At 47.7% G+C, this 21,496-nt stretch overlaps 1 protein-coding gene across 4 annotated transcripts in view; it reads right to left on the bottom strand.

The window, feature by feature from the left end:
* ADAMTS10 (ADAM metallopeptidase with thrombospondin type 1 motif 10) overlaps nucleotides 1-21,496 on the bottom strand; it is a 54,988-nt gene that overhangs the window by 19,714 nt on the left and 13,778 nt on the right. Inside the window, exons 1-13 of one of the 4 annotated variants that reach the window (XM_079960475.1) lie at nucleotides 14,724-14,803; nucleotides 13,771-13,988; nucleotides 11,743-11,831; nucleotides 10,695-10,840; nucleotides 9,544-9,587; nucleotides 9,187-9,292; nucleotides 8,345-8,491; nucleotides 5,643-5,784; nucleotides 3,413-3,520; nucleotides 3,043-3,188; nucleotides 2,888-2,951; nucleotides 1,476-1,578; nucleotides 1,230-1,363 (exon numbers count right to left, since the gene is read on the bottom strand). In XM_079960475.1, coding sequence (XP_079816601.1) covers nucleotides 1,230-1,363; nucleotides 1,476-1,578; nucleotides 2,888-2,951; nucleotides 3,043-3,188; nucleotides 3,413-3,520; nucleotides 5,643-5,784; nucleotides 8,345-8,491; nucleotides 9,187-9,292; nucleotides 9,544-9,587; nucleotides 10,695-10,840; nucleotides 11,743-11,831; nucleotides 13,771-13,978 — 1,437 coding nt within the window. In that variant the 5' untranslated portion in view covers nucleotides 13,979-13,988; nucleotides 14,724-14,803. Of the gene's footprint in view, nucleotides 1-1,229; nucleotides 1,364-1,475; nucleotides 1,579-2,887; nucleotides 2,952-3,042; nucleotides 3,189-3,412; nucleotides 3,521-5,642; nucleotides 5,785-8,344; nucleotides 8,492-9,186; nucleotides 9,293-9,543; nucleotides 9,588-10,694; nucleotides 10,841-11,742; nucleotides 11,832-13,770; nucleotides 13,989-14,723; nucleotides 14,804-21,496 lie in introns of those variants that run through there. The other 3 variants (XM_079960472.1, XM_079960474.1, XM_079960473.1) reach the window with 3 other exon arrangements.

Here is a 21,496-nt window from a genome sequence, read left to right as displayed (position 1 = left end):
AATGTATCACCAGCTAAACATTGTGATATACCGAAATATCACTAATCTGAAATAAGGATGGAGGCATTGGCTGGCTTCATGGATTTTCCCCGCATCAGTATTTTTGCATAGCACATACACGCATCATGATTCGCGATATATCGCCAAGGTCAAAAATTAAGAAACTGATATCATGGTATGATGTTCAAACCGGTTTTGGATGATATATCGATATATCGCCCAGCCCTAATGAGACCAACCTGGGTAGCCTTAAAAGAAAATAGGCCTTTCTAAAGAGGAATTGGTTTGGCCAATGGCCCGTTTGGTCCAGCATCCTCTTATCACAGTGGCCAGCCAGATTCCTCCAGGATGCCCACAGGCAGGAGATAAAGGAGCAAGCGCTGTGCCTCTCACTGTGATTCATAAAAAAACTAAGAACCTGCACCTGGGACTCATCTAGCCCACCCTCCTGTCCTCACAGTGTCCAGTCAAATGCCCCCCTAAAAATCCCAAGCGGGATGCGAGAGTACGGAATAGCCTTCTCTTGCTCTCCACCACTCTTTTTTTTTTAAAAAAAATATTTTATTAAGGATTTTCTTGTTTTACAGAGGTAAGTGTAATGCCTCATATTTTTTTTTTTCCATGTAACATTTTTACAAATCTGTTTCATTTGTTGAGGCATTAGGGGGAAGAAGAAAAAAAAGGAAAAAAGAAAGGGGGGTGGAGGGAGGGGAGATGGATGGGGGTGGGGTCGGGTGGCGGTGTTTCTATTATGCTTAATGTATGTGCTCTCCACTATTCTAAGGTAGACTGTCTCTGCCTATGAAGGCTCTATTTGTGAATTGGCAGAAACTAAGTGGCCAACCAGATGCCCAGGATGGGAAGCCTGCAAGCAGAAGCTGACCATTATAGCAAACCTCCCTCCTGTGGCACCCAGCAACTGGGATTCAGAGGTAGACTGCCCCAATCCGGGAGGTGATACGCAACTATCATGCTGAGCAGCCACTGATTGCCTTATAGTCCCTGAATTTGTCTAATCCCCTCAGCTAGCCTGATCCAGCAGGCTCTTCTTATGTCCTTAAATCATGTGTCCCCCTCTAAATGGAAACCCCCCAATGCATAAATCTTTCCTTATAGATAAAGTGGACCAACTTCCCCCTCCCGACGGGCCCAGAAGCTGCCCATTAAACCTCAGTCAGTCGGAGGCCTACGGGCAGCGAGGAGGAGTGGTTACAGCGCTGGAAAATCACCTTGCACTCTCCATTGACACAGATGTCGTTGGAGTCCTGGCGGCAGGGTGTTCCATCCACCACGGCTGCCGCCCTCTCTGTGTAGAAGTTGAAACCTTCCGCCAGGCAGTTGAGCGAACAGGACTTAACGCCTCCTGCGGAGAGATGGCAATTTCAAACCACTAGATCAGAGAGGCTGGATTGGGAATGGGTGAAAATTGCCCCACGCCCTCCCCCCAGGGAGTGTGTGTGTGGAAATGGCCTTACCGCCTCGGTATGTCTTCCAGGTGTAATACTTTCCTCGGAAGGGGATATTATCAAACTCGGCACACTGCAGTTCTCTGAAGTCTTGCGAGCCCGGTAGGCAGTCCTGGGGTGGGGGCACAGAAAGATTGCCAGATTTATTATCGGCTCTCTGAGGGGCTGAGGGGTGTGATTTACAACGGGGGGGGGGGCTGCTTTTTTTAATGCCTGGAAGCAGAGATGGCGCATTCTGGACCCCACAGCTGAAAGACTTTGCTGGGAGGTGCAAGGCAGAAACTCCATGAATGAGCTATAAGGTTGGGAGCTGTTGTCACTTCTCACATCTGTTTATCATTATTAATATTTATTAAATTTGTATACCTCCCTTCACCCGAAGATCAGAGGCAGCTCATGACATAAACATTCAAAACAAGAACCCAAAATACAGTTATTGATTGTGTGTGGGGGGGGGGACACTCCTAAACCCTAGAAATTGACAAATGGTAAGGTAAAGGTAAAGGGACTCCTGACCATTAGGCCCAGTCGTGGCCGACTCTGGGGTTACGCCGCTCATCTCGCCTTATTGGCCAAGGGAGCCGGCGTACAGCTTCCGGGTCATGTGGCCAGCATGACTAAGCCGCTTCTGGCAGACCAGAGCAGCGCACAGAAACGTCGCTTTCCTTCCCGCCGAAGGTATTTATCTACTTGCACTTTGACGTGCTTTTAAACTGCTAGGTTGGCAGGAGACAAATGGTAGGATTTTGATTAATTGGGATGTGGATGAAAGTACAATCTGCAGAGCTGTGCCAGACAGGGAATCCCTGGGCTGGCTTCTGCAAACCAGCCTGGCTGGCCTAGCAAACAGCAAATCTGTCAACAGTGGCGCTGGCTTGGGCCCTAGATTATGGGTGCCCAGTGGCGAGCAGGTCAGGACAAAGAGCAAATCTGTTAACATGACAAAAGGTGTTGATGTGCCATCAGAGAGGAATTCTGTGGCCTGGGGAAGCAGACGGTGCCAAGGTGATGGGTGTGTGTGTTTGAGGTGACAGGAAAAGAGTCTTTTCAGCAAGGTGTGCTGGGAAGAAGAAAGGGAGAGAAGAAAGGCTGGGATCCATCTTGGGCAGGCTGGCTGAAGGCTGGCTGGGAGAGATGCCTTGGACACCAGGGCTGCACAAGCCCCTCTTGAAATGACTATGCTGTAAGATCTGGACTCCCTCCAGGCAGATTGAAGGTGTAAACAGGGGAATAAACCACATTTCTTAAAGCTATGGCAGTCTCCACCGTGTTGCAATTCTCCAAGAGACCACAGACCCTGGGTGAACGCCCAGAACCCCTTGCTGCCTCTCAGCAGAGAGTGCGGGGTAGCGCTCAACTTTCGTAACAATCCATTCCTTTGCCCCCACCATCCTCCCATCCCAGAATCCCTTGCTACTCACGTCTGTGTTACAAGACCGGTAACGCTTCCGTTCCCCGAGACAGTATTTCCCACCAATCGTCGGCCTTTGGAAGAGAGAAAAGGAGGTAGACGTGGAAAATGGCATCCCAGGGAGTATGGGGGATGTCTCGGGTGTTCATGCAAGTGTCCACTTACCGTGGGCTGTCACAGTGGCGGATGGATGAGGAGACGCCTCCCCCACAAGTCCGGCTGCACTCTCCCCATGGCGACCATGTCCCCCAGGCTCCGTCCACACCCTCTGGCCGTGTGCCGAAAGGAACACATTCCCGTTTGTAGCACCACTGGCGGTGGATACAGAGGATGGAGGGAAGAAGAGAGACCCACTGGTCAGCAACAACACCCCCCACCTCGCTGGCGTTCATGCGTCTGACCTCAGCAGGACTGCGTGATTAGGGATAAACTGGCCGTCTGGAAGGGATCCCAAAGGCCATCTAGTCCAACCCTCTTTCAAGGCAGGAATCGCTGCTGCGGGTTAAGGTACAGCAAGGGTGGCCCTGCCTCTTACCCCCCTCTCGATGGTGTTAGTCTGGCAGATGGTTCCCTCGGCCGCTGGGATGCTGTTGGTGATGCATCGGTTGCTCTTGCTAAGGCACCAGAGCTCGTTGCAAACTTCCTGGAGGAGGAGGAGAAGAAGGACCAGTGGGTGGGTGGGGGCGCGGGCGGAGCTGGGAGGAGGGGTGCACGGCCGCAGAGGTTGGTGGTGCTACGTGACATCTTGGACTAAGGAAGGAGGTGGCAACTGATGACTGGAGACTGAAGGAAGGATTAAAGAAACACAACAGATCTCTGTGGAGACTAGGTCTGGGAGACACCTGGTGATACATCACCAGCTAAAAATCACAATATATCACAAGGTCTGAAATAAGGAGCTATGTAAAGGCATTGGCTGGTTTCATGGTTTCCCCTGCATCATGATTTTTGCATAGCACACGTACACAGGCTGGGAGCCTCAATGTCTCTCCTCTGGAGGCTTCAACCAGGGCAAAAAACTTGACACCCCCACCCCCTGCAGCTACGACTCTGCATTAAAGTAAATGGATTGTAGCAAACTGCACCAAACTCAGTAGACCCATTAACACCAATGGATCTGTCAAATGATGCTTTTACTCAGTGGAGTCATTTAAGTCAGTGGGTTGCCTCGAATTATATCATGCTGTGAGGAGCCCCTTGGGGTATAGGAAGGGCTACAAAGGAAGAAGGTTGTGATTCCATTTCCCCACTCCACCCCCTCACCATTCCCCATCCATTAATAAGCAAAAATACTGCTTTTGAAAATCATCAAAGTGGAGAGAAAAAATTGGTGGAATTCTCATGGGTGGAGTGCAGGGGTTAATATACAGTCATACCTTGGAAGTCAGAATCCGTTCCAGAAGTTTGTTCGACTTCCAAACGTTTGAAAACCAAATCCTGGCTTCTGATTGGCTGCAGGAATCTCCTGCAGCCAATCAGAAGCCGCGGAAGCCACATTGGACGTTCGGGTTCCAAAAGAACATTCGCAAACCGGAACACTCACTTTCGGGTTTGGGGTGTTCAGGAGCCAAAATGTCCAAGTTCCAGGGCATTTGGGATCCAAGGTACGACTGTATTCCTTTTGAGGTGGTCAAGGGGTGATGATGATGACGGTGATGATGATGGAAGCATCCTTCCATTCATTCTGCAGAGAGCTCTGCAGTCTTCCCAGGTGCCCACAGTGCAATCAAATCACAGTTCAGCCACAGAATCATAGAATGGTAGAGTTGGGAAGGGACCCCAATGGTCATTTAATTCAACTCCCTGCAATGAAGGAACCACATGTAAAGTATCCCTACAAAACTGTATTGGTAGTGCTTCCCACGAAGCAGCTTTTTCCGGTGCTATACCAGCTGCACTGGCTCCCGGTGGAGTACAGGATCAGGTTTAAGGTGCTGGTTTTAACCTTCAAAGCCCTATAGGACCCTCGGATCTATGGGACCGCCTCTCCTGGTATGTCCCACAGAGGAACTTATGGTCTGCAAATAAAAACATCCTGAAGGTCCCAGGCCACAGAGAGGTTCGGCTGGCCTCAACTAGAGCCAGGGCTTTTTCGGCTGTGGCTCCAAGCTGGTGGAACTCTCTGTCACAAGAGACAAGGGCCCTGCAGGACTTGACATCTTTCCGCAGGGTCTGCAAGACAGAGCTGTTCCACCAGGCCTTTGGTCAGGGCGCAGCCTGACTCCCTCCTTTGGCAATCTTTACAAAACTTTAGTTTATGGTTGCCATCAATTTTGATTTTAATTAATTTTTATAATGTTTTTATAATGTTGCACTGTTTTAGTGTTGTTAGCCGCCCTGAGCCCGGCTTCGGCTGGGGAGGGCGGGATATAAATAAAATTTATTATTATTATTATTATTCCACATCAGGAAGTGTGGTCACCCAGGAAGGCTGTGGGGCACAGAGGACATATTGCCTGGGGAAAATGGTTCATTGGGAACGAAACATACACCTGCCTAAAAATGTCCAGAAGTCTCTCCAGAAACTCCCAACTGCCCTGTGAACCGGGCAGAAAAGGTGGAAGCCTCTTTTGCAGAAGGAGAGTGGTTTTTAAAAACAACAACCCGAAGGGCAGATTACTGCAAGAGTGGACCTTGGCTGACGCTGGTGCTGCAGCTGAGGGCTGTGGCTGGTTTAAAGGCTGGCCAGTGGGCGCAAAATGCCTTGCCCATCCCTCCACCCCTCCACGTTGGGAATCAAGAGTAAAAGCAGGAAGGCTCTCTACCCCATATTTACACTGGCGAGATTTGACTCCGTACTGAAAGCGGCACTGCTCATCTGCATCGTAAGCCTGTCCTGGGGCCACTGTCGGGTAGACGAAATCCTGCTTGGGTGGAGCATTGTTCAGGCAGAGGCCCATCCCAGAGCTGGAGCAGCAGAGAGAAACAAAGGAGAAAGACATCAAGGGTTGATAGTGCTGAGTGCGAGAAGAGTTTTATTTATAAAGAGCTGCAATTCCACATCAACGTAGAATTTTTTTTGAAAATTATGCAAGCACAGACTAAGTAACTGGCTTCATTCTTCAGCTGGTAGAGCATGAAGCTCTTAATCTCAGGGTCATGGGTTCAAGTCCCATGTTGGACAAGAAGATTCCTGCACTGCAGTGGGTTGGACTAGATGACCCTTGTGGTCCCTTCCACCTCCATGATTCTGGGATTCCATCAGACACCTAAAGTAGAATTTGGAGTGGTAGCATTAAACCACCACATATTTTAATCTATAGTTTTAAAGATTGAAGCAATGGAACAAAACACACTGGATAGCCATTTCTCAGTAGAAGAGTCATATTAATCCCTTTGAACATGATCCGACTCAGCTGTTTCCTTGATTTTGTCTTGGAGTGAATCTCCTCAGCATCATCCAGATTCAAGTTCAAATCCAATAACACAGCCTTCTATCCTTGTGTTCACCTGTTCATACAGTCCTACCTGAATTCTGAACCTGTTTTGTAGGTATCTGAAGATGAGGCTGATGGGCTGCGCCATTGCTTTCTGCATCTTCTGGTCTTGCCCACCATGGCCGACACCTGGGCTTGGAATGAACCCCCCACAAGACAATCCTACTTCTAAGGGATGGGGGGCCCTTCTAAGAAGACGCGTGGAATCATAGAATTGTAGAGTTGGACTGAGGATCATCTAGTCCAGCCCCCTTCAATGAAGGAATCTTTTGCCTGACATGGGGCTCGAACCCATGAACCTGAGATTAAGAGTCTCATGCTCCACCAGCTGATCGTTGGAAAGAAATGGCCACCAGCCTAGATGGCGTTAAAAAAGGATTGGACTATATGGAACTTGCCGAACTGACTGGGAGACTCTGGGACCAGAGAGAAGAGACGGTGGAAGAAGATTGGAAGAAGTTTAAAAAATATTTGAAAAAATATGTCACTATTTAAATCTTAGAAAAGCTTTGGAAGTGGATATAGGCTGTAGGGTTAGAAGTAGAAAATAGCGTATTTTAAAACAGTATTATTTGTAAGGGATAATATGTGAAGATTTTAATGGTAAAAGTAAGTGAGATAAAAAATGGTTAAAAAGTATGATATATGTAAACTGCTAAAGATGAGGTAAAATGAAAATCAGATAGGGGGAAGCTCACTAAACAATGTTTAGAAAAAATAAGGATAAGACAAGAATTTGTTTGTTTTTCTATTTGTGTTGGTTATTAGTGATATAAAATGAATAAAAAAATTGGGGGGGGGGAAAGAATTGGACAAAATCATGCAAGGAAGGGCTATCCATGGCTACTGCCCACAATGGTTGTGCTCTCCTTCGACAGTTGGAGGAAGCAATGCTTCTGAATACCAGTTGCTGGAAACCGCAGGAGAGAAGATTGTTATTTTGCTCAAATCCTGCTTGCGGGTTCCCCACAGGCATCTGGTTGATCACTGGGTGAACAGAATACTGGACCAGATGGATGGACTATATGGAATTAGCGGAAATGACTGGCAGAATCCGAGATCTGGGAGAAGAGTTGGTGGAAGAAGACTGGAAGAAATTTAAAGACTATCTGCAGAAACATTATAAAATTAATGAATGCTAAAATGATGTTGGATTGGAAATAAGTGGTATTAGCAACAAAGTTAAAAAGAGTATGCAATAAGTGAATTGATAATGGGTGAAAATATAGAGTTGTAATATGTTAAGATATAGAGTTAAGATAAATAGAGTTAAGATAAATAAAAGAGGGTAAGGATTTGCTGATCTGATTATGTAAATGGGAATACAAAAAGGGAAGGTGTGAGGAGGTCAGGAAAATAAGGATATGAGCTTTAAAGTTAGCAAAAGAATAATGGATTTTTTCTTTTTTTCTTTTTCTTTTTATCTATTCTTTGTGTTTTTTGTATTTTTCTGTTTTGTGTTTTTTCTTCTTTGTTGTATCTTGCTAAAAACTTTAATAAATATCTATTTAAAAAAAAAAAAGAATACTGGACCAGATGGGCCACTGGACTCATCCAGCAGGACTCTTCATATTCTTATGCACAACAATACTAAGTATGGAAAGCAGGACCCCAAATAATAAATACAGTGGTACCTCAGGTTACATACGCTTCAGGTTACATACGCTTCAGGTTACAGACTCCACTAACCCAGAAATAGTGCTTCAAGTTAAGAACTTTGCTTCAGGATGAGAACAGAAATCGTGCTCCGGCGGCGCGGCAGCAGCAGGAGGCCCCATTAGCTAATGTAGTGCTTCAGGTTAAGAACAGTTTCAGACCTTCGGAACGAATTAAGTACTTAACCCGAGGTACCACTGTAAACCCAGAAGACCCTCAGCATGCAAATGGAGCCCATTGTATCATTTTTGTGTCCACCACTTAAAGGCCAGTTATGGAAAACTTTTGGAACAAAGAGACAGGGGAAATGGAAGTAATGAGGTGGTGTGTGCAATGCTTTGGAGACGCACAGCGGAAAACAGGCAGCCCCTTACTCGAGAAAGCTGGTTATATAGTCCCTACTGCACGTGGACCACACAAAAGGGTTGGTTTTCATGGTGATGTGAGCCGCCATCAGCTTGGCTGTCTCCTGCCCCCGGGAACCACAGCTGTTTCCGACACCGTCGTGGTTCATGCCAAACCTGGAAGGAGAAGCGTGAAGCCAGAGAAAGAAGGAGCCAGTGTGGTGTAGTGGTTAAGAGCGGTAGTCTTGTAATCTGGTGAACCGGGTTCGCTTCCCTGCTCCTCCACATGCAGCTGCTGGGTGACCTTGGGCCAGTCACACTTCTCTGAAGTCTCTCAGCCCCACTCACCTCACAGAGTGTTTGTTATGGGGGAGGAAGGGAAAGGAGAATGTTAGCCGCTTTTTGAGACTCCTTTGGGTAGTGATAAGGTGGGATATCAAATCCAAACAGGCCAAACAGGATTATTTGCTGCCTGCTTGGGAGTAAACAGAGCGGCAAGTAGGGGAGTCTATTTTGGAATTAACTGGCCGGCAAGTGGAGAGTCTATTCTGGAATTAACTGGCCGGCAAGTGGAGGGTCTATTCTGGAATAAACTGGCTGGCAAGTGGGGGAGTCTATCCTGGAATAAATCAATCAGCAAGAAGGGGAGTGTATCCCTGAGAAAACTGACCAACAAGTAGGAGAGCCTATCCTGGCCATTCAGATGTCTTTGACATCTTTGGTACCCCTGCACCTAACCCCTCCCACAAGCCTGCGGTTCACAACACTACAACATAGCAGAAGTGGCCCTAAGCATTAAGCAAAACATTAACCAGACACAAGACCAAACAATTTCCACATCAACCCCACAACCAGATCTGAACTCTGCTCACGTGTGGCCGATCTCGTGGGCGATAGTGAAAGCTGTCGCCAGGCCGAGGTCTTCGTTGATGGAGCAACTCCGTTCCCGCTCACACATCCCACCCACGGGCGCCAGTCCTGGGAGAAGCAGAGCATTGTCACAGGGAGACGTTATGTCAAAGCAGATTCAGCCATGAGATCCAAAATCCTGATCTGCACATGGCTCTGGAAAGGTAGTTTGTAGCAAAGTCCACCCTCTTCCCAAATGGAATCTGTCCTAGGTTGCGTCACAAACTGATATTGAAATGATGCCTCCCACTCTGCTCTAAGGGGGGGAGGGAATGGTAGAAACTGAGCGTTGCATTCAGTGAGAAAGGCTTCCTACCTACCTAGAGTGCCGCACGGTTTGTTTTTGTAGATGCAGATATCGTATCTAAAAAGCAGGTGCAAGAAGAAGGGAGATACAATTAAGGCAGATTCCACCCTGCCAACTGAGCACAGCAAATAAACGAGGGGCAGGTGGGGCTCGTCCTCCTGGGAAGGGAGCCCACCCAGGAGAAGGAAAACTCTGACCCTAAACCTCCGCAGTCTTGTGGCCGGGACATCTTCGGGAGAGGAAAAGGCTCAGGAGTAGACCCTCTACAAAAACGGAGCGGAGTCCCTAAAACGGTTGGATGGTGCCTTGTATGCCTGTTTCTTGCAACTCCTGCAGCGAAGCTGGTGCCAAACGTCTTGTTCTGCTTTCCTTTGGGCCACACCAGTGAGGCCATAATGGGGGTTTTGTCATCTGGGCAGCCCAGGACCTTCTACACACTGCCCAGGCTTGCGACCCGGGGAGGCCACTTGGGTGCTGTTAGTGCAGCAGTTTGACTTCACCCTCGGAGGCACACTCCATTGTCTCTCATGACAGACAGATGCCAACAACAACAACAACAGCTATCATGGAAATTTCAGTTCTGGTGTTTTATAGCTCTTGTTTTGGAAAAAAGCGATGTTTGCTGCTCTTATTCTTAAAAATGGAATAAAAATTATTTAATTATGTTAAACAAACAAACACGAAGACAGAGAAACCTCTGGGTTGCGAGAGAATCTCAGCTTGCAAGGGGTTCAAACATGGACATAGGCATGGGTGTGCAGGGGGGGGCAGCTGCCCCCCCATCAAGTAAATAAATAGAAATACCTGACTACCTGACCAATTGCTTTGCAGGAAACTTGCTTCTGCCCCCCATAATGCCTGCTACCCCTAAAATAATTCCAGTGTGGCCCACAAGACCATCTCCCCCTAACCCCGCCCACCTGTCCATCAGCTGACAGCCCTAGGTGACATCAATTGATGGGCAGCATTCAATCCTGCTAAGTCTGCTTGGCCAATGCATTCCCTGGTGCTGGGAGGATTGAACTCTCAACAGTGGGCGAGTGGAGGGTTTGATGGCTGGGGGCAGCCAGTAGCACGCCCCCCCCCCCGCACAATCAGGATAAAACAAGATGTTTTGACTTTGGAGCCAACTGCTCTTTTACCACCAACATGGTTCCGGTATACCTGGTGATCAAAACTGCGGTGTCGTGATTGGCAATGCCGTTGTCCGGGATGGCGTTCCCGTTCCCATTGCGATTCACAATGGATTTCTGCCACTTGCAGAAGCTGTCGAGAGACTTTCCGGCATGGTGGTTGATCTCCAGGGTGGGCTGGAGGAAGAGGGAGAATCGAAAAGGTTTCAGAGAGTGTAAACGTATCAAATTCTCCCACTCTTTGAGACCTCCTGGACAGTATCGTTGGGGCAGGTGAGGAAGGACTTTTTCTGTGGCTGCACCAAGACCAGGGAGACAAAGCCCTGTGACAAATGGGGTTTCGGGAACTTACCCAGCATCTATTTCCTTTGGAGAGTTGAGACACGGCAGAGACTGTTGCAGCTTTAAGAAATATGGTTTACTCGCTTGTTTACACCTTCAGTCTGTGTGGCAGGAGTCCAGATCTTACAGCATGGTCATTTCAAAAGGGGCTTGTCCCCCACAGCAGTGCTGTCATGGAGTCCAAGATATCTCCCCCAGCCAGCCTGCCTGCAGCCTGCCTGCCCAATATGAATCCCAGCCTTTCTTCTCCCCCTTTCTTCTTCCCAGCACATCTTGCTAAAAAAACACCCCACTTTTCCTGTCGCCTCAAGCACATACTGCATCACCTTCGCAACACCTATCTCCCCAAGCCAAAGGATTCCTCTGTCCACACCTTTTGTTATGTTAACAGATTTGCTCTTGCTAGGCTGGCCAGCCAGGCTGGTTTGCAGAAGCCAGCTCAGCGATTCCCTACCTGGCACAGCTCCATACCCCAATTAATCAAAATCCTACCATCTATTAATTTCTAGGGTTTAGGGAGGGGTCTCCCCCCAAAAAACCTATAGCACATCTCTTATCACCTCCCCTGCAAATATGCTCCTCTTCCCCCACTTTTTTGCCAAGGACAGGACCCAGCAAGCAAGCAAGCAACCACCGCCATTTTCTGTTCCCACGTTTTGCCACCATCATTGTCTGGGGAAGCTTCTCAGTGATACCAGCCCCGGTCCCTCTTTCTTTCTCTTGGGGCACCCCCTCACCTGGTCCTCTGTCAGTAGGATGAGCCGGGTCACCAGTATGTTGACAATATTGCCCAGACTTGAGTCTTGGAAAAGTTTAGCAACCTGACCTCCAGGAAACAAGGAAAGACCAGTGTTAAAAAACAAGACGGTTGGGGGAGGCTGAACGATGATGGGCTTTTGTATCTTTCTCAATGGGACAGAGGAAGCTGCCTTAAACCAAGACAGACCATCGGTCAGTGTAGCTCAGTAAGGTCAGCACTGACTGGCAGCAGCTCTCCAGGGTTTCTATCTATCTGGAGATGCCAGGGATTAAACCTTTCGCACGCAATGCAGATACTCTAAAGGTAAAGGTACCCCTGCCCGTACGGGCCAGTCTTGACAGACTCTGGGGTTGTGCGCCCATCTCACTTAAGAGGCCAGGGGCCAGCGCTGTCCGGAGACACTTCCGGGTCACGTGGCCAGCGTGACATCGCTGCTCTGGCCAGAGCCAGAGCCAGAGCCGCACACGGAAACGCCGTTTACCTTCCCGCTGGTAAGTGGTCCCTATTTATCTACTTGCACCCGGAGGTGCTTTCGAACTGCTAGGTTGGCAGGCGCTGGGACCGAGCAGCGGGAGCGCACCCCGCCGCAGGGATTCGAACCGCCGACCTTTCGATCAGCAAGTCCTAGGCGCTGAGGCTTTAACCCACAGCGCCACCTGCGTCCCAGATACTCTACAGTGAGCTAAAATATTTCTTTAAAATAAAGCAAGGTCCTAGTGCTCAATATTTATTAATACATTTGCATTTGTTTCGATTTGTTTTTGTACATGAAGTTGCAAACCGTACAAGTGTCCCTATTTTCCAGCATCATGGGTCCTGGTTTCTAAGTATCTCAGAATGTCCTGCTTTTCCTTAAAGGTAAAGGTACCCCTGCCCGTACGGGCCAGTCTTGACAGACTCTGGGGTTGTGCGCCCATCTCACTTAAGAGGCCAGGGGCCAGCGCTGTCCGGAGACACTTCCGGGTCACGTGGCCAGCGTGACATCGCTGCTCTGGCCAGAGCCAGAGCCAGAGCCGCACACGGAAACGCCGTTTACCTTCCCGCTGGTAAGCGGTCCCTATTTATCTACTTGCACCCGGAGGTGCTTTCGAACTGCTAGGTTGGCAGGCGCTGGGACCAAGCAGCGGGAGCGCACCCCGCCGCAGGGATTCGAACCGCCGACCTTTCGATCAGCAAGTCCTAGGCGCTGAGGCTTTAACCCACAGCACCACCTGCGTCCCTTGCTTTTCCTTAGGACATCCCTATTTTAATCGGAGAAATGTTGGAAGGTATGCAATTGCTTTTTACAACTGTAATTGGTTTAATTGAAAGCATGCCCTGTTTTGTGTACAGTTTATATATATACATATAACTATGTTATATATGTGTATATATGTGTGCATATATGTAGATATGTATATGTGTGTGTGTGTAGTGTGTGTGTGCATAACTTAAAGATGCTTCATAGGAAGCAATTAAATTAATGAAATATATTACACACAAATATACACTTGGGGCTGCTTTCCCTACTTCTGTTGCTCACCAACCCCAGCTACTCCCACCAACCTCATGCTAACCCCAGCACCCCTCTTGTCAACCCTCTTTACATCTCACCCAAACCCCACCCTCTCACAACTCCTTCAAGCCCCACATCCCTGCTTTATTCAAACCTCTGCTTTCATTTATAGCCACCATTTTGCTCTCCTCCCTCGCCCTGAATTCATGCAAATCCAGGATTGGGTTGAGGCAATTTGTAGCTGCGTGACGACAGCCTTACGTTTCTATGTATATAGGAAGATACATTTCCCAAATGAAAACAAATAGCTAAACAAAAGCAGACCTTTGGCAAACTGGAGTCAGCCTCCAATAATCGGAGTTAATCATGATCCAAACTGGAGTTAGTTGATGCGTGTAAATGGACTTCAGGAAGCACTAAGGTTTGCCTGGACTGCCCTGCACATCCCACCGCTGGCCCAAAGTTCCCGAAATGGGAACCAGTGGCTGGGTGCTTGGTTATAACACTTACAATATTCATGATGGCCAGGATGTACTGCTCGATGTCCCGCCGGCCATGGTACCCCACCATCATTTTGTCGGCCACCACGAGGGTCTCCACGTAGCGCTCCGTGCTGACCGACCTCTTCAGCGGAAGCTGCCCCCGTTGGGTGAAGTTGCTCAGCGTCTTGGCTGGGGAGGGTTTCAAGGCCCGCAGCCACCACGGGCGGCCCTTCCATGGCTTCTCATCTGAAGGGGAAAGGCCTGGTCAATCCCTGAGGCTTAGTAGGCCAGGTCAACCCTCGGGCCAGCTAATCTTTAAGATGGACTACTAGGCCCTATCAAACTCTAAGGCCTACTAGGCCTGGCCAGTCCATGGCTTGGCCAACTCCCCCCCCCCCAAGGCCTGGTCAGTCTCTAAATCGTACTAGGCTTGGCCAATACCTGAGGCCTTCTAGGCCCAGAAAATCCCAGAGACCTACTAGGCCCAGCCAATCTCCAAGGCCCAGTAGGCTTGGAAAATCCCTGAGGCCTACTAGGCTCAGTCATTTCCTGAGGCCTGCTAGGCTCCAGTCAATCCTCAAGGCCTTCTAAGCCTGGAAAATTCCTGAGGCCTACTAGGCCCAGTCAGTCCTCAAGGCCAACTAGGCCTGGAAAATCCCTGAAGCCTACTGGGCCCAGCCAATCCTTGGCCAATTCCTGAGGCCTTCTAGGCCCAGCCAATCTCCAAGGCCTAGTAGGCCTGGAAAATCCCTGAGGCCTACTAGGCTCCCCCAATCCTCAGGACCTACTAGGTGGGAAGGTAAATTGCGTTTCCGTACACTCTGGTTTCCGTCATGGTGTCCCATTGCGCCAGAAGCAGTTAAGTCCTGCTGGCCACATGACCTGGAAAGCTGTCTGCGGACAAATGCCAGCCTGAAGCGAGATGAGGGCCGCAACCCAGAGTCGCCTTTGATGGGACTTAACCGTCCAGGGGTCCTTTACCTTTCCTTTACTAAGCCTGAAAAATCCCTGAGGCCTACTAGGCCCAGCCAGTCCTCAAGGCCTCCTAAGCCTGGACAGTCGCCCATTGTAAGGGTCATGTTATGTACTAAGTTGAATAGGATCCAAAAGGCAGCAGTCTGGTTGGTCCTAGAACAATAGGATCCAGAATGCAGCAGTCTGGTTGGTCCTAGAACAATAGGACCCAGAATGCAGCGGTCTGGTTGGTCCTAGAACAATAGGATCCAGAATGCAGCAGTCTGATTGGTCCTAGAACAATAGGACCCAGAATGCAGCGGTCTGATTGGTCCTAGAACAATAGGATCCAGAATGCAGCAGTCTGATTGGTTCTAGAACAATAGGATCCAGAATGCAGCAGTCTGATTGGTCCTAGAACAATAGGACCCAGAATGCAGCGGTCTGATTGGTCCTAGAACAATAGGATCCAGAATGCAGCAGTCTGATTGGTCCTAGAACAATAGGATCCAGAATGCAGCAGTCTGGTTGGTCCTAGAACAATAGGATCCAGAATGCAGCAGTCTGATTGGTCCTAGAACAATAGGATCCAGAATGCAGCAGTCTGATTGGTCCTAGAACAATAGGATCCGGAATGCAGCAGTCTGATTGGTCCTAGAACAATAGGATCCAGAATGCAGCAATCTGATTGGTCCACAGGAGCCACCCAATCCAGCTCCAAGTGGAAGTGAATCCACAACCTCATTGTCCTACAGGAGAATCCCGGAAATCAGCCAATCACGTGGGGCCCATTGTGTAAATAATGTATATAAAGCAGACATTCTGGGGGAACTTCCATTCCTCCTCACCACTATGAGCTGAACAAAGAGCATGAAATCCACTCTCAACTCCGAATATATTTCAGGCCACTTCCAGATTTCAGGAACAGTATCGGGAACTAAACAGGCCCAGATCAGGAGGCAGAGCAGCATTTGAAAGAGCCTGGAATGCAGAGCGCCAGTTGCTTGTTTTGGGAATTGTTATCTCTCCAAGAAACAAATTGGAAGCAGATTTGCTCCTGCCCAGAGAAGGCAGGGAATGACCAGAGTGCTTGAAGAGGGCAGCAGAAGGCCGCTTGGCGGTATTAAATGCAAAATGGCTTTGACAGTGTCCTCTTCTTTACTCCTTCCGGTATCTGGGAATCCGATCCTTTGGATTCCAAGTTAGCAGGAGGCGTGTGTCTCCCCCACAAAGGCAAACCGGAATCCAAAACCATATCCTTGAACCAAGCGTCTGTTGGGTCAAAATGCATTCCTCACTGAGCCTCCCAGATGGCTTTCAAAATTACTACCGCCAAGCAGATTTCTGGCCTATTTCGGCTCAAGGGCCACATTCCTATCTGTGCAACCACTCAGGGGCCACATGCCAGCCGCGGCCAGGACCAGAGGTAAAAGCGTGCAGAAAGTGGCAGACTGTCCCTTGGAGATTTATAAGCAGAGGTTGGGGGGCCATCTGCCAGGGGATCTTTAGCTGCGATTCCTGCACTGCAGGGGGTTGGACTGGATGACCCTCGGGGGTCCCTTCCAATTCTACAAATGGGTGCTTTCCAAAGAATACGTTGATCATAGAATCATAGAATCATAGAATCACAGAGTTGGAAGAGACCAGAAGGGCCATCGAGTCCAACCCCCTGCCAAGCAGGAAACACCATCAGAGCACTCCTGACATATGGTTGTCCAGCCTCTGCTTAAAGACCTCCAAAGAAGGAGACTCCACCACACTCCTTGGCAGCAAAGTCCACTGTCGAACAGCTCTTACTGTCAGGAAGTTCTTCCTAATGTTTAGGTGGAATCTTCTTTCTTGTAGTTTGGATCCATTGCTCCGTGTCCGCTTCTCTGGAGCAGCAGAAAACAACCTTTCTCCCTCCTCTATGTGACATCCTTTTATATATTTGAACATGGCTATCATATCACCCCTTAACCTCCTCTTCTCCAGGCTAAACATGCCCAGCTCCCTTAGCCGTTCCTCATAAGGCATCGTTTCCAGGCCTTTGACCATTTTGGATGATGGTTGTTCAGTTGTTATAAATCATATTTCACAGTTGAAATCAACTTACATCAATCAGTCAAGACTCTTAGCTTGACGCTATTCTCTTTTTTTTGTGGCTGGATGCTCGGTGGAAAAAAGCAAGACAGGAATACTTTAAATAAACACCCAAATACTTACATAAGGGTGTTTCACTTCCTGTTGCTTTGAAGCTGCAAAGCCCAACTCAATGCATGTTTACTCAGAAATAAACCCCGCTATGTTCAGTTGGGGCTTACTCCCAGATAAATATGCAGAGCAGAGTGGGGGAACGTTGCACCGTCTGGGGGCCACATTTCATCCTTGGAAACCTTCCAGGGGCCAGGTGGGTCGAAAGGCAAAAGCAGCAAGTTTCTACACTCGGAAACACCCATTCTCTTTACCCTCCATCCCAGCAAGAGAGGCAAGTAAGGACTGCATCCCAGCCATTTGAACTCCGTAGCTCAGCTGGTAGAGCAGAAGATTCTCAGGGTGGTGGGTCTGAGCCCCATGTTGGTGTTGGTTTCTGCTCTCTTCACTGTGCAGCGAAGTGCTTGTCACGAGACAGGTGTTTACATTCCACAGTCTGTGCTGTTGGGTTTTCCCACGGGAAAGGAGACTGGATGTGACGTACACTGGTTTCCTGTTTTTCACTGTTCTCTCACTGTTCTCTCCGTGCTTTAGAGGAGAGAGGATGCTTTCTCTGCTCCGGCAGAGGCAAGATGTTTTTCTGTAATCTACCAGCTTTGAAGTGTAAATAAAGTAATATAGAGTATGTGGCACGTACTCCTCATCATTCCGCTGGGCTTGGGACACTGCAAATTCAACATTTTTGGTTATGGGCCCAGAAGAAAACGCAGTCGTCTTGAGAATGGAATTTAGAATTCGAATCAGAATGCCGGCAAAAGGATCAGAATGCAGAGGGACGGATCGGACGATATCTCTGCGCGTCAAGATGATTGATGAGGTATGTGCTCATGCTCCGGGCAGCCTGCCAGCTTCTAATTAATGGCTTTATGGCTGGACTCTGAACTTTTATGGCCATTTTGCTGGGCACAGGCAAAGGCTCAAAGGAACAAGCTCCTATGCTGGGGGAAACCGAAAGTACCTTTTAAAAGTGCCTTTGGAATGAGGTTTGAGGCAGCTGCAGTTAAGCAGAGTGGCACAGGCTCACAGGCAGAGGCTGTTTTGAACTTGCTTTTGGAATGAAGCAGCACAGACGCAGCTTGTATAAAGCGGCTTGATTTAAAGCAGCAGAGATGACGCAGAAGGCTAATGCCAGAGTCATGATGGCTAGCTGCAGAAGGCTGGCTGATGTTTGTGGCACTCAGATTGCTGATCCAATTGCTCAGCTCACAGTAGCCTGTGATACTGCCATGATTCAGAATGAAGCAGACCGCCAGGGTGATAGCTGCATGGGTAAGGGGGAGTCTTCACAGACGTCATCCCAGAGTGCAGTGGAACCACCAGATGGCGCCAAAGCTTTGAAGGCAGTGAAATGCTACTCGTGTGGACGTCTAGGCCATATGAAGAGGGAATGCAAATATCCCAGGGCCAAGACAGAGCAGCGCAGCGAAAGCTCATCGCGTGGAAAAGGCCGAGGCAAAGGCAAAGGTCCGGTGTCCAGGACAACGCAGCACAAGGCAATGGTCTCACGCTTCACTCCAGAGGTTGCAAAGGTCCAGAAGACATCTAGATCTTTCTTCGTTGTTGATTCAGCTGCAACGCACCACATGTGCAACGATAAGCGACTGTTCGTGTCTTTTACACCGCAGGAAGGTGCAATTCACCAGGCGGATGACCACACAATCCCCAGTAAAGGCTACGGAACTGTTGTTCTTCACAGTTTGGACTTATCGATAAAAGATGTGCTTTACGTACCAGATGCCAAACATAATCTGCTCAGCGTTGGACAGCTGAATGAGCGGAAAAATGACGTTTCCTTTAAGAACAAAAAGTGCATCATCACAAAGAAAAATGATTATGTATTGCATGCTGAATATGTTGATCGTTTGTATGTTTTGTATTTTGATGATGATGTGCAGGATGAAACTTGTTGCAATGCAGGTTCTAACAAAAGTTTGCATGCAGGATGTATTCACGATTTTGATCGAAAATTTGGTCATTTGAATTTTGAGGCAGTATCTAAAATGCCTGTCTTGGTTGAAGGTATGACTATTAAACCCTGCAGGTACCACATGAAGTGCAAGGCATGCGCAGCAAACAAGGTGAAAATGGTTGCGAAAGGTAAGGTGTTTAGTAGGCAAGCTACAGAACCATACCAGGTTGTTCATGCTGATTTGGTTGGACCACTAGCGCCCTCTTTGGGTGGAAATAGGTACTTCATGGTTCTCATTGATGCATTTTCCAGGTATATTTATGAGTACAATCTCAAGCAGAAATCAGAGGCTTTTCCAAGGTTCAAAGAATTCTGTGCTTGGTTGGAAAATGTGCATGGTAAGAAGATAAAAATTCTTTTCACTGATCGCGGGGGGGAATTCACTTCTCAGCAGTTTGAAGCTTTTCTGACTGAGAAAGGAATTCAACACGATTTGTCTAGTCCTCGCTCGCCATGGCAGAATGGACTTTGCGAGAGGGCAAATCAAACATTGCTTCAAGGGTTAAAAACCTTGCTGCATGATGCCAATCTTCCAGAGAGTTATTGGGCCGAATCTCTCTCGTGTTTTGTTTACAGTTATAATCGCAGGTTATCTTCAGCGATTGGTTGTACCCACCATGAGAAGATGTTCGGCAAAAAGCCATACATCAAACACATGAAAATTTTTGGTTCTGACATGTGGGTTCACTCACCACAAAACTCCAAGTTAGACAAGCGTGGTTTGCATGGTATCTTTCTAGGTTATCAGAAAGGTTCTTACAGAATAATGATGACTGACTCTAAGACAATTAAGCTCACAAGAAGTGTTGAGTACAATGCCAAGTGGGGGGAGAATGTGGGAATTTTCCAATGTTATCCTGATGACAGTGATGAGACTGAGGATAGTCAAAAGCAGCCACAGCAACCCACACCCACTGATGAAGGTTCTGATTCTGAGTCTGAAACTGAATTGGGTGATTCAGAGGATTTCAAGAGTGCGAAAGCCTCTATGCGACCTTCTGAAAGCTCTGATCAAGAATTGGAAGAACCATTGTTCACAATAGGTCACTTTTCTCCCAAAAAGGAAGAGGAGAGTGTTGAAGACTTAAGGCTAATTCGTAGATCACAAAGAGCAACAAAAGGCAGACCTCCAAAGAGATTTGCTGATGAGTTTGCCAAGATAGCAGTAACAGCTGTTAAAAGCTCCAAGAAGGTATTTGAACCTTCAAGTTTCCAAGAAATCCAGGATTTGGATACAAAGGAAGCTGAGCCATGGTTAAATGTCATGAAAGCTGAGCTTGATTCCTTAGAAAGGAACAAAACATGGGACCTTGTTCCAGTAGTTCCAGGAATGAAACTGCTTGGAAGCAAATGGGTCTTCAAAGTGAAGACTGATCAAAATGGCAAGATAGTCAGACACAAAGCCAGATTGGTAGCCAGAGGTTTTGCACAGGTACCAGGTGAAGACTATCACGAGACCTACTCACCCACAGTGAGGTATGAGAGCATTAGGCTTATGCTCAAGCTAGCTGCAGAGGAGAATCTACACATTAGTCACCATGATGTGAATACAGCTTTTCTGTACGGATCTCTAGATGAATCACTTTATATGCTTCCACCTGATGGCGTACAGGTAAAACAGGGATTTGTTTGTGCTCTGAAAAAGTCCCTTTATGGTCTGAAACAAAGTGCACGGTGTTGGCACACAAAACTCACTGAGGTATTGTTTTCTCTAGGTTTTCAGCAAGGGAAAGCTGATCCATGTGTATTTGTCAAAGAAGAGGGGCAAAAGAAGCTGTATTGCTTGTTTTATGTTGATGATCTTTTATTCTTTTGGGAAGATGTCACAATGTACAATAACGCCCTAGCTCAACTGAAAGAGCACTTTGACATGAAAGATCTTGGTGAGGTAAACAACTACCTATCTCTGGAAATAGAGAGAGATCAAGATGGTAACATTCTAGTACACCAGTCACGGAAAATTGCTGATGTGTTAAGCAAACTAAACCTGATGGATGCTAACCCTGTAGACACACCGATGACAACAGGTTATCAGGTAGATGACACTGAAGAAGCATTTTCTGACACTACACTATACAGAAGTGTGCTAGGCAAGCTAAACTTCATTGCCAGATGTTCAAGACCAGACATTGCTGTTAGCTGTAATTTGCTAAGCAGACAAGTCAACAATCCTACTGTTAAGGATTGGAAAGCTCTGAAACGTATAGCGCGCTATTTGAAAGGCACTATGCATTACAGACTGAGATTTAACAATCAGAAGTCTGGTGGTCTTGAGATATTTGCAGATGCAAGTTTTGGAAGTGACACTACCGACAGGAAAAGCACGTCTGGAGTTTGCTACATGTACAATCAGGGTCTATTTGATTGGTCATGCAAGAAGCAAACAACAGTTAGCTTAAGTACTTGTGAAGCTGAACTGAATGCACTGTCTTATTCACTTAAAGATTGTGAATGGTTGTTACAATTGTGCAAAGACATGAAAATTCCTGTCAAATGTCCAATCCAGGTTTACCAGGACAACAAAGCATGTTTGGCTTTGCTGAATTCTGAAGGTTGTAAGCAAAGCACGAAGCACTTGCAACTGAAGTTGCAACATGCTAGGGAACGTATTCAGAAGGGACTCGTAACGGTGTCCTAT

Source organism: Podarcis cretensis, assembly GCF_951804945.1.
Source record: "Podarcis cretensis genome assembly, chromosome: 18".
In the NCBI taxonomy this organism is placed as follows: Eukaryota; Metazoa; Chordata; class Lepidosauria; order Squamata; family Lacertidae; genus Podarcis; species Podarcis cretensis.
The sequence above is the reverse complement of the archived record's forward strand: the minus strand, read 5'-3'. Positions and strand labels throughout refer to the sequence as shown.